Source organism: Salvelinus sp. IW2-2015, linkage group LG26 (assembly GCF_002910315.2).
Source record: "Salvelinus sp. IW2-2015 linkage group LG26, ASM291031v2, whole genome shotgun sequence".
In the NCBI taxonomy this organism is placed as follows: Eukaryota; Metazoa; Chordata; class Actinopteri; order Salmoniformes; family Salmonidae; genus Salvelinus; species Salvelinus sp. IW2-2015.
In genome coordinates, this window is record NC_036866.1 from 25224681 (window position 1) to 25237127 (window position 12447).

Sequence of the window (12447 nt, forward strand, 5' to 3'; positions counted from 1 at the left end):
AAAGGCATTCTTTCTTATGCTGGGCATCATTCACAAGTGATAATATCATTCACAAGTGGTAGGCTAATATTGTCACCCATCAGACTATCCTTGATTTAATCTTGTCTTTACATATACTAAATAATATATGTGTGACATTTGTTTTGATTTAGAATGTACCATTATCATGCACCTGTATCGAAACAGGGGCAGCGGGAAAAAATGCATGTCATCTATGTACTTAAATAGCATCTATGCTTTTCCCTGTGGTTAATTTAAAAAAAAATAGCATTTTAATTTTCATGCCAGCCAGGTAGGCTATACTCCTGTTGTAAATGTGAGCAATGTGCTTAATATAAGGAATGTTCGACAAATAAATATAGCAGTCCWAGCCTATAGAAAGCTGACGGGATCCTCGTCTTTTTATTCGTGGCCATCACTCTGTTTTCTTGCACAATTGCATAGCCTATAGAAATGTTGCGCAACATGAGCTCATGGGCTCTCATGAAGTGTTTGATTAGATTTTCAAATACATTTGCATTGATGTCAGAGTGATTAGAGAGACAATAGATTGYTGAGTGCCAGGCAGTTAGCAAGTTTGGTAGCATCAGAGCTTGGAGAAGCGTAATTACCGTGACAAACGGTAATGTGGAATTTGACTGCCTTCATGACTTGTAACCGCCGGTGTGGCGGTAAAACGGTGACCGCAACAGCCCTAGTTGGACCACAGAGTGAAGCTGGTTGAGAGAATGCCAAGAGTGTGCAAAGCTGTCATTAAGGCAAAGGGTGGCTACTTTGTTGAATCTCAAATATGAAATATATTTTGATTTGTTTAACACTTTTTCAGTTACTACATAGTTTGATGTCTTCCCTATTATTCTACTTTGTAGAAAATAGTAAAAATAAAGAAAAACCCTTGAATGAGTAGGTGTGTCCAAACTTTTGACTTAGTATTTTATTTACATTTTTTGGGAGGGTAGATCAGCTTTAATATTGTGGACAGATGATTATATTATCCAGCAGAGCTAATTGTTAAAATATAATGCTATTTCATGGTCACAACATAATGGTAGGGTACGCCTATCTTAATATCTTCAGTACATGCAAATGGGTGCTAATACAACCCTAAGAGTTTGACATTGAGATAGATGTAGAGTTTTGTCATTACCATCAAAGCACAATGAAAGCAGTGCACAGAGAATTACAGAATGTTTTTCATTTCAATTCCTAGGAGTTTTTGTAAATACAATTTTTTTTAGCTTATCCAATCTCCCTGAGAATTATTTGTATTAGTCAACACCAGACTGCCCCAAATGGTCTCATTCTTTTATACAAGTTGGGCAGATTCCCTGTTTCCCCCACTACATTGCTCGAGGTGTTGCTCTCGAGTGATACTGATGCACTGAAACCCACACTCTCAAGAGTCTAGATAGTCTGACAGAGCCTGGCTGACACACTTGCCCCCATGTTGCTGATAGTTTCTTTAATGGGTTAGTGTGTTCTGTCTGTTTTAGACAGTACAGTGGCTATGAACACACAACTAACAAACTAATAGTCTCTGTTATGATTCATCTGCATTCAGCATGTTCTTTGGACTTTCTCTAGCTATTTGCTGTGGCTCAATCATATGTACCCTTTTATCTGTTGACCTGGAGTGGTTAGACTCAAGTCTTGTTGCACAAATGTACAATCTATAAATAGCCTTTAAGTGGCTCCCTACTGCAGTGTGCGACTGAGCGGTCAATGTAATCTTAGAAGCAACAAGGCACAACTTACCTCACTGAGGGCTGGAGGGCCAGACATGGGCACTGTCTCTGTAGTGTTGCTGATCACCTCCAGACATACATCCATGGCCCTCTGCTCAACATGCTCCAGTGAATGAGGCACACTCTCTGGTGCTCTTTTGGAAGCTGAAGGGGGTTCTTCTGGGTGTGAAATAGTAATTCCACACTTGTGTTCATCTGGGTTCAACCGCTCCAATGAATCTGGCTGCTCATGTGGTAACAGAGTTATCGGGGCTTTCTGTGGCCCATCTACCTCCATGGGTACTGTCTCCTCTGTGGGGTTTTTATCAACACCATCTTGCTCTTGTGGATGTGGATGGGGAAGACTAGGGTATGGCTGTGTTGGGGCTAATGGATGACCTCTCTCGCTCTCCTGACCTTTCACATGATGATCATGAGAAGCATGATCCTTCTTGCTCTTACCAAAGAAAAAGTATTTGACTGAGTGGAGCACATTGGAAAGAGTTTCCTGCATGTGGTGGTGATCGTGATGATCTCCCTCCTTGTGGGCATGCGTCTTAGCCTCCATTTTGACTTCTGAGGCTGTGTTGCTATGTGCTGTTGTCCTATGCAACTGTTCTGCCTCTCTTGCTCTTTCTTTTTCTCTCTCAATTGACAGTTCTCCCCCTCTCATTTTTTCTCTTTCCTGTTCTCCAAGAATCCTCTCTCTGTCCGTCCCCTCTCTGTCCTCCCTCTCTCTCCCCTTCTCCTCTCTCACATCTGTTTCAGGATCAGCAGCAGTAGTATCCATTGTCTCCGCTGCCAATGTTTCCTCCACTTGTGCAGGGATCTTTTCTTCAGCAGTCTGTGAATGAAGGGTATCTGCCAGAAATTGAGACAAACTTATCCCTCCATCATATGAATTTTCTCCGGTGCCCGGTCCTGTATGATTACTGCCCGGTCCTGTATGACTACTGCTGACAACACCAGAATCTACACCATTTGAGATCTTTATTTTCTTTTTGGCTTCTCTGGTTTCTCTGTTGGGAATTTTGCCCCCATTCTCTGTAGGTTTTACTGGAGCCGGTTCACTGACTTTAGCACTGACCCCATTAGGTTCTTCAACAGCAGGTGCTAGCTGCTCCACAGCCTCTGCCCCCTGGCTGACTGTGATCTCCTCCCCATCTGGTGGATAGGAGGGGACGCTTGAGGCCCGGCGCTTCCTCTGAGAGGGGATCGGGCTGCTTCGGAGAGGCTGCTGTTCCCGAGGCTCTTTCTGGACGTTCTCCTTGCCCCTTTTCCTGCTCTCCTCCAACTCCCTCTTCTTGTTCTCTGCCTTCTGTTTCAGCTTGGCAAAGAACCTCTGGTGGATCTTGTACTCGCTCATGGTGCCTACCTCCAGAACCCCAGAACAGGAGACAATGCCTTTGCTGTTCCTGGCTGAAGCCTGATAGATGGCTGCATCATCCACTGTGCAGCTGCAAAAAGAGAGGCTCAAATAATTTAGGGAACTGTGCAGGGATCATTGAGCACAAATTCAAATATAAAACCCAAATTGTAATTGTTGAATTATCTGGTGTAAATGGTATATGGTTTCGGGTATATGGTTTTCTCTGTCTTACTTACTTGTAAATGTGGAGTATGTGAGTTTTTCCATTGCAGACAATTTTATATTTTGGAAGACCGCAGTATCGGTCCAACTCCATGTCATCTCGGTACCACGTCAGTTCTGGGGCTGGGTTACCTATGGACATCACATGGAGATGGTACATCACAGACATACAGTATAATATAATGACTTGGTTTAAACCTAAAATAAATCTATATTTGATAAGATATCTCTCATTAAGAGTATGCCCTCATTATCCTAATTTTTTAATTTACAAGTTACCCTTGAGATTTACATACAGTAGCCACTAATCATGAAAAAAATCTACGTTTTGAAAGGAAATTGTATCAAGAACAAAGGCATGTTTCAGACTGTTGCATCACAGCAGTATGCAAGGCCACAAGTTTTACTGCTGTGGTTGAAAAGCAGCCAACCCAAGTGCCAGAGGGAAGGCAACAGCAAAACCTGCTTAGATTTTCAAACCTATTTTTGTCTTGATTCTCTGTGCCAACATTATGCCATTGCATCATTTAGTCTCAGCTGCCTTTATTTTTTAACTGCTTTTTTTCTTTTCACGTTATTGAATACGCTTTAGAATAATTGTAAAGAACAGGAAGGCCTGCACACTGTTTATGCTCCCAATTTACTGCTTTATTGACTACGCTTGTAGAGTGCTCACATCCCAAAATATACACATTTCACCTCACATGACCATTACGCACATGCAATGGTGGGTGAGGAAACAATTAAATTCACTTTTGCGCATAGTCAATCATAATTATTCACAGAGGTACATATGGTCATATTGGATTCTATACATACAAATGTGTCCAAGTTAAAGCTTAGGTAACAGTAAAAAAAGAGATTACATTGTAATACCCGTCCATGTGACCATTACGCGCAGGACGCGTGGTGGCCATAGTTATAACTATAGCGACCTACACTACAGGACCAAAAGTATGTGGACATCTGCTTGTCGAACATATCATTCCAAAATCATGGGCATTAATATGGAGTTGGTCCCCCCTTTGCTGCTATAACAGCCTCCAGTCTTCTGGAAGGCTTTCCATTAGATGTTGGAACATTGCTGTGGGGACTTGCTTTCATTCAGCCACAAGAGCATTAGTGAGGTCGGGCCATGATGTTGGGCGATTAGGCCTGGCTTGCAGTCGGCGTTCCAATTCATCYCAAAGGTGTTGGATGGGGTTGAGGTCAGGGCTCTGTGCAGGCCAGTCAAGATCTTCCACACCAATCTCGACAAACAATTTCTGTATGGACCCCTCTTTGTGCACGGGGGCATTGTAATGCTGAAACAGGAAAGGGCCTTCCCCAAACTGTTGCCAAAAAGTTGGAAGCACAGAATCGTCTAGAATGTCATTGTATGCTGTAGTGTTAAGATTTCCCTCCACTGGAACTAAGGGGCCTAGCCCGAACCATGAAAAACAGCCCCAGACCATTATTCCTCCTCCAACAAACTTTACAGTTGGCACTATGCATTGGGGCAGGTAGCGTTCTCCTGGCGTCCACCAAACCCAGATTTGTCCGTTGGACTGCCAGATGGTGAAGGGTGATTCATCACTCCAGAGAACGAATTTCCACTGCTCCAGAGTCCAATGGAGGCGAGCTTTACACCTCCAGCCGACGCTTGGCATTGCGAATGATAATCTTAGGCTTGTGTGCGGCTGCTCGGCCATGGAAACCCATTTCATGAAGCTCCCGACGAACAGTTCTTGTGCTGACGTTGCTTCCAGAGGCAGTTCGGAACTTAGTAGTGAGTGTTGCAACCGAGGACAATTTTTTTTTTATGCGCTTCAGCACTCAGTGGTTCCATCTTTGAGCTTGTGTGGCATACCACTTCGTGGCTGAGCTGTTGTTGTTTCTAGATGTTTCCAYTTCACATTAACAGCACTTAGAGTTGACTGGAGCAGCTCTAGCAGGGCTAAAGTTTGACGAACTGACTTGTTGGAAAGGTGGCATCCTATGACGGTGCCACGTTGAAAGTCACTGAGCTCTTCGGTAAGGCCATTCTACTGCCAATGTTTGTCTATGGAGACTGCATGGCTGTGTTCTTGATTTTATACATCTGTCAGCAACASGTGTGGCTGAAATAGCCGAATCCACTCATTTGCAGGGGTGTCCACATACTTGTGTATATATAGTGTATTTCAAAAACAACTTGGGTACCTCTAATAATATCAATGAGATGGGCACATGTAGTAGTTACAAAAAATCTAATATATGTGTACCAAGTGGAGACCTGGATGGCAGGACTAATCAACGTGACATATTCCTGTAAGAAATGGTCTGATATCAAACTCTTGGTTCAGACTAGAGGTCGACCGATTATGATTTTTCAACGCCGATACCGATTATTGGAGGCCCAAAAAAAGCCGATACCGATTAATCGTCCGATTTTAATWTTTTTATTTATTTATTTGTAATAATGACAATTACAACAATACCGAATTAACACTTTTATTTTAACTTAATATAATACATCAATCAAATCAATTTAGTCTCAAATAAATAATGAAACATGTTCAATTTGGTTTAAATAATGCAAAAACAAAGTGTTGGAGAAGAAAGTAAAAGTGAAATATGTGCCATGTAAAAAAGCTAACGTTTAAGTTCCTTGCTCAGAACGAGAACATATGAAAGCTGGTGGTTCCTTTTAACATGAGTCTTCAATATTCCCAGGTAAGAAGTTTAAGGTTAAGGTTATTATAGGAATTATAGGACTATTTCTCTCTATACCATTTGTATTTCATATACCTTTGACTATTGGATGTTCTTATAGGCACTTTAGTATTGCCAGTGTAACAGTATAGCTTCTGTCCCTCTCCTCGCCTCTACCTGGGCTCGAACCAGGAACACATCAACTACAGCCACCCTCGAAGCAGCGTTACCCATCGCTCCATAAAAGCCGCAGCCCTTGCAGAGCAAGGGGAACAACTACTCCAAGTCTCAGAGCGAGTGACGTTTGAAACGCTATTAGCGCGCACCCCGCTAACTAGCTAGCCATTTCACATCAGTTGCACCAGCCTAATCTCGGGAGTTGATAGGCTTGAAGTCATAAACAGCTCAATGCTTGAAACACAGCGAAGAGCTGCTGGCAAACGCACGAAAGTGCTGTTTGAATGAATGCTTACGASCCTGCTGCTGCCTACCATCGCTCAGTTAGACTGCTCTATCAAATATCAAATCATAGACTTAATTATAACATAATAACACACAGAAATATGAGCCTTTGGTCATTAATATGGTTGAATCCGGAAACTATAATTTCGAAAACAAAACGTTTATTCTTTCAGTGAAATACGGAACCGTTCCGTATTTTATCTAACGGATGGCATCCCTAAGTCTAAATATTGCTGTTACATTGTACAACCTTCAATGTTATGTCATAATTATGTACAATTCTGGCAAATTAATTACGGTCTTTGTTAGGAATAAATGGACTTCACACAGTTCGCAAYGAGCCAGRCGGMCCAAACTGCTGCATATACCCTGACTGYTTGCACGGAACGCAAGAGAAGTGACACAATTTCCCTAGTTATAAGAAATTCATGTTAGCAGGCAGGTTTGAAAATATATACTTGTGTATTGATTTTAAAGAAAGGCATTGATGTTTATGGTTAGGTACACATTGGTGCAACGACAGTGCTTTTTTCGCGAATGCGCTTGTTAAATCATCACCAGTTTGGCGATGTAGGCTGTGATTCGATGAGAAATTAACAGGCACCGCATCGATTATAAGCAACGCAGGACACGCTAGATAAAGTAGTAATATTTATTTTATTTTTTTAATTTATCCATTATTTTACCAGGCAACTGAGAACACGTTCTCATTTACAGCAACGACCTGGGGAATAGTTACAGGGGAGAGGAGGGGGATGAATGAGACAATTGTAAACTGGGGATTATTAGGTGACCGTGATGGTTTGAGGGCCAGATTTGGAATTTAGCCAGGACACCGGGGTCAACACCCCTACTCTTACGACAAGTGCCATGGGATCTTTAATGACATCAGAGAGTCAGGACACCCGTTTAACGTCCCATCCAAAGACGGCACCCTACACAGGGCAGTGTCCCCAATATCATCAACCATGTGTAGTTAGCTAGTTATTATGTTAAGATTGATTGTTTTTTATAAGATAAGTTTAATGCTAGCTAGCAACTTACCTTGGCTTCTTGCTGCCCTCAYGTAACAGGTAGTCAGCCTGCCACGTAGGCTCCTCGTGGAGCGCAATGTAAGGCAGGTGGTTAGAGCGTTGGACAAGTAACCAGAAGGTTGCAAAAACAAATCCCCGAGCTGACAAGGTAAAAATGTGTCATTCTGCCCCTGAACAAGGCAGTTAACTCACCGTTCCTAGGCCATCATTGAAAATAAGAATGTGTTCTTAACTGACTTGCCTAGTTAAATCAAGGTGTAATTTTTTTAAATTATAATAAATAAAATCGTCCACAATCGGTGTACAAAAATATTGTTGTGAAAACTTGAAATCGGCCCTAATTAATCGGCCATTCCGATTAATCGGCCGACCTCTAGTTCAGACCTTTAGGAAACATGGTGGACAAACGGTGAATCCAATACAATTCTCTTCTCTGTAATAGATTATCAGTATCTCCCCCTCCTAGGAGGCTTAACATGTTCAATACCAATGTATCTCAGAGAGCTGATGTTGTGACGAGCTTCCATGAAATGCGCAGCAATAGGCGTTTCTCTGAAGAGTCCTGATATTACTCCTGTGTTCTGCAATCCTTGTTTTCAGAGCTAGTTGAATTTTATCCTACATAGTATAGACTACAAATAAACTTGATCAGGTATACCATATTTTTTGTGGAACACGTAATGATGCCTGCAATCTTAATGGCCTTGCCCGTGATAGGGTGATTGAACTTTTGCATTTGTTTGTAAAGTTACACGGCCGCATCTGTAATTATCGTTTGGCACATTTTGTCTAGGAAGGTGCTACGCCGCATCGGTGGAAGATCAGACCTCACCACCATGTGACTGATGTTGGGGGTGCTTCTGAAAACTACCCGTGGGGGTTCTTTAAACGTCTTTTCCAGTTGTGGATCAGTGCTAAAGATGGGTCATTGTTTTTTAATGATGTGGTCGAACTGTTTGCCAAGTGGGGAGTATTGAAGGAAGCATTGAACTCGTTGGTCAGGGGGTTTGGGGTGGATAAGCATTCGTGAGCAGTCATAACCATTTTGAAGTAACTTGTCTCTTTGCATTGTCTTCTGCAAGAAGAGCAAAAGTCAACGTTTCTCATAATTTATCGCCATTCTTACTTCATGTTTGCATCGCTGTTTAGAAGTTGGTTTGTTTCTCCGCTTTTATTTTCAAACTAACCACAGAGTGACTAATACGTAATACCAAATCCTCAACTCACAACYATCTAATGCATTCCAACACAAATACACAACTCTGAAGGAGGTAGGCGTACCTGTAACCACACATGTCAACTTCACATTACAGTTCTCTGACACAGCCTTGGATTTAACGGTGGTCTCAAATACAGGCTGGGTGTCCTCAGTCAGCTGAGCCATCACACCGAACAATGTACTCCTGGAGAGAGAAAGGGTGCTTTAGCTTGAGTGTCTGTTCTTCAGGGCATGTGCTAAAGTACTTTCCAATGAGAAGGCCAATATTTCAGGGATCTTTTAGCCAACCTTTATTCTGTACATTGTTTATTCCAGGCAGGGGAAGAAGGCAGTTACTTATCATTACTGATTGTGAAGGGAGATTGCTCTCTCAAACATTAAACATTTCTCAGCAGTTGAAAAAGTGACATGGTAAAAGTACTTACAAAGTTATATTTTCAACAATGTCATATCAATGAAATTGTATATCAACGTCAATGTTCAATAACATCAAAGTCAATATAACAGGTTCACTTACAGCATTGTTAAAAACCGGTGTAGATTTGCTCTTTCACTCTTGGGGGTAAACCAGGATGTGTGGTTAAGATGTTAGTTGGAATAGGTGTTGTAAAAGTATGCATTACCTCGATGACCTGGATTGAGAATACCTTGAGTAGCTATTCAGAGAGAAGGCAAATAAAGGCAGCCCATCAGACATATTGGTGGTTTTGTGTCTTAGATTCTCTTACACGGGACTCAGTTGTGTTTATAAAGTAGGCTACAAAAGAGATTCTTACTGGTATTCTAAGAGTTGTGCTTTTCTTAAGAATGCTGAAATACTGTTACTTGGTTATTACTTGCCATGTAGCATTTTGGACTTCAGGAAACAATCCACAGATATGTTGAGATGGCCGAAATATCTAATGAATGTGTGTGGTGGACAAAGTCGCACTGAAACGTCAAGCGTCACACTGAAACGCGTAAGAAGAGGTGATCTACCTGTTTTCAGGCCTGACATTGGAGAGGTAGTTGCTGCTCTCCAAGCGGCCATTCGAAGAGCTGACCTCCTCCTCATTGTAGCTTCCGCCGGACCTCCCGTTACCAGAGTAAGAACGGGTCATTGGTCTTCTGGAAGTCATTGTCCACTCAACAGATATTCCCACAAATATAAAGGAAATGTGTCTACTACAGCAGACTGCTCCTTGAGTAAAAAATGCTCAGCTTGTCATGGATCAAAGCCCCAGGTTCAAGTTGCAGTGTCTTACCGGTGTAAGAGTAGCTGGAAAAGAAAGGAGAAAACAGCTGTGAATACTGTTAAAAGTTGGTCTAGGTTAGTCTGGGAAACCATTCACTCATTCGAATAGATCCTCGAAGAAAATATTACCTGTATGCACCTTTCTCAAGCAATGCAACAATTATCAAAACTCCAAAGTAATTCAGACAGTGGCAACTGCTTTCCTTTGACCAAGCTAAGCAGTTGCAATGAAAAAGGTATAAATGTGAACCGTTATCAGGCTCTACAAGGGTTATKAGGAGTCAAACTGAACCCTTAGACATTATTTTAGAATTCAGAGGTTAACATTGAACTCAAACACTTCTTGGTTGAAACAAAAGTTGATGAATTTGTGAACTTACCATTGATAGGCTTTTCAGAGTCCCAGAGGCAAAGCKCTGACTGCAATTGTCAATCATACACATGCTTGTGGTGCCAGCAGGACCCTATTTATAGCAGGCCTACAAATAGGTGCAAGTGCACATCACATTTTCCTAAACCAGCCTTCAGACATGTATTCAACAAGAGAACGCTATTTTGCTCTGAGAACAAATCAATGTTCTCCAAATTTGAAAAAAATATTTAAAATAGAAATACCAAGAGAAAACAGATCATTATACACTACCATAGTTGACCAAGAAAGGTCATGTCAAAAACACAACCTCTTAACATGTTGACAGCAGTGAGTATAGACTCACATCTAGGTGGGACACTGTGTTGGTGAAAGACTTATTGCAAAAYACTGATATGTCATGTGTTCAGAGATACTTGGGGATTTATTTCATGAGGTAGATGATGACGACCTAAGCATGCTTGTTTCTTACTCAGGACAGCCCTCTCCCTTGATACTGCCTGCCCCTCAAGAGTTCTTCCAAAACACCCTTGAGAATAAATTCAGCCATCTGATCACATTGCTTCATTTTCCAAACATAAGATTGCCTGCTTAGGTTACACAGTAAGGTCACAGAGGACTACCAGGGTATTACATAAAATAAATKAACTGTATTGCTGTTGAATTCCAAATCTAAACTAATGAGCACAAGAGTTGTAGTTTCATAACATTAAAATAAGTTTATTTTTAGACAAAAAAAAGCAACAGGCCTATCTATTTTTTATTATAAACTGGGTGGTTCGAGCCCTGAATGCTAATTGGCTGACAGGCGTGGTATATCAGACCATATACCACGGGTATGACAAAACMTTTATTTTTACTGCTGTAATTACATTGCTAACCAGTTTATAATAGCAATAAGGAACCTCAGGGATTTTGATATATGGCCAATATACTGTACCACGGCTAAGGGCTGTATCCAGGCACTCCGCGCTGCGTTGTGCGTAAGAACAACCCTTAGCCGTGGTATTTTGGCCATATACCACACCCCCTCGGGCCTTATTGCTTAAATATACATTATATGAAGAACAAAATCCTTCTTAAGTGCTTCAGAAGCAAGGTTGGGTAGGTTAGGCTACTTTCTAAATGTTTTCTGTTACATTTACTAGTTAACTGAACAAAATTGTAATCATTAATGTAACTTTTGGATTACCCAAACTCAGTAATGTAATCTGATTACTTTTACATTACTTTCCCCTTAAGAGGCATTAGAAGAAGACAAAAACAATACAGCAAACACATTTGATGTGTCATCATAGTGGTCTCTGACTTGTGGTCAGACTCGCTCAGGTGGAGCAAACTTAAACTTGCTATTTCTTTCAATGCTGATTTGAATGTCATTGAGAAAACAGAAAGGTGTCATAGTGTATTTCTTCGCAAACATCCTTTCTGAAATGAAAAGTAATCCAATAAATAATCATCTAGTTTTTCAAAAGTACAGTGTCTGTAATCCGATTTCAATATTTTAGCTGGTAATTTAACTGTAATAATTTACAGTTAAATCAATTTATAATCAATTTATAATCAATTTACCCTGTTCAGAAGTGAGAAGGTTGGTGAGAGCATTGTTGACAGTGTTGAGAGCATTGAGGTATAAAAGAGAGAGACATCTGAAGAAACTCAAAAAAGACAGTAACATTAACTGTACTTTTTGTGATGAGCATCCAGAAACAGTTTTGCATTTATTTTGGCATTGTCTACAGGTAAAAAATATAATGGCAAGATATTTGTATATTTATTGGTGATAATATTCTTGATGACTTTTGTTTATTATGGGAGAATGTGCAGTTTGGTTTCCTTAACTACAATAAGGATAAAGAAAAAACAATTTGACCTCTTAAATGTAATTGTGCTAATGGAAAAATGTCATATTCAGAAAATCACTAATAAAAAAACACTTCCTTGTTTTCTAGTACATTAAGATCATTCTAGATTATTTGAATAAGAAAGCTGTAAAAACAGTCAATGTGTCTTTTAAGGCCTTTGTACAGCCAGTGGTGTAAAGTACTTAAGTAAAAATACTTTAAAGTACTACTTAAGTAGTTTTGGGGGGAATTTGTACTTTAGTTTACTATTTATATTTTTGACAACTTTTACTTTT

The 12447-nt window shown here is 40.6% G+C and overlaps 1 protein-coding gene across 2 annotated transcripts in view; it reads right to left on the reverse strand.

Moving 5' to 3' along the window:
* Positions 1–10372, reverse strand: part of LOC111953018 (alpha-protein kinase 3-like) — a 30725-nt gene extending 20353 nt beyond the window's left edge. The window contains exons 1-6 of one of the 2 annotated variants that reach the window (XM_023972085.2): positions 10318–10372; positions 9682–9961; positions 9327–9359; positions 8766–8887; positions 3330–3447; positions 1756–3181 (exon numbers count right to left, since the gene is read on the reverse strand). In XM_023972085.2, coding sequence (XP_023827853.1) covers positions 1756–3181; positions 3330–3447; positions 8766–8887; positions 9327–9359; positions 9682–9821 — 1839 coding nt within the window. In that variant the 5' untranslated portion in view covers positions 9822–9961; positions 10318–10372. The remainder of the gene's footprint in view (positions 1–1755; positions 3182–3329; positions 3448–8765; positions 8888–9326; positions 9360–9681; positions 9962–10317) is intronic. The other variant, XM_023972087.2, reaches the window with a different exon arrangement.
* Positions 10373–12447: the final 2075 nt, after the last annotated feature.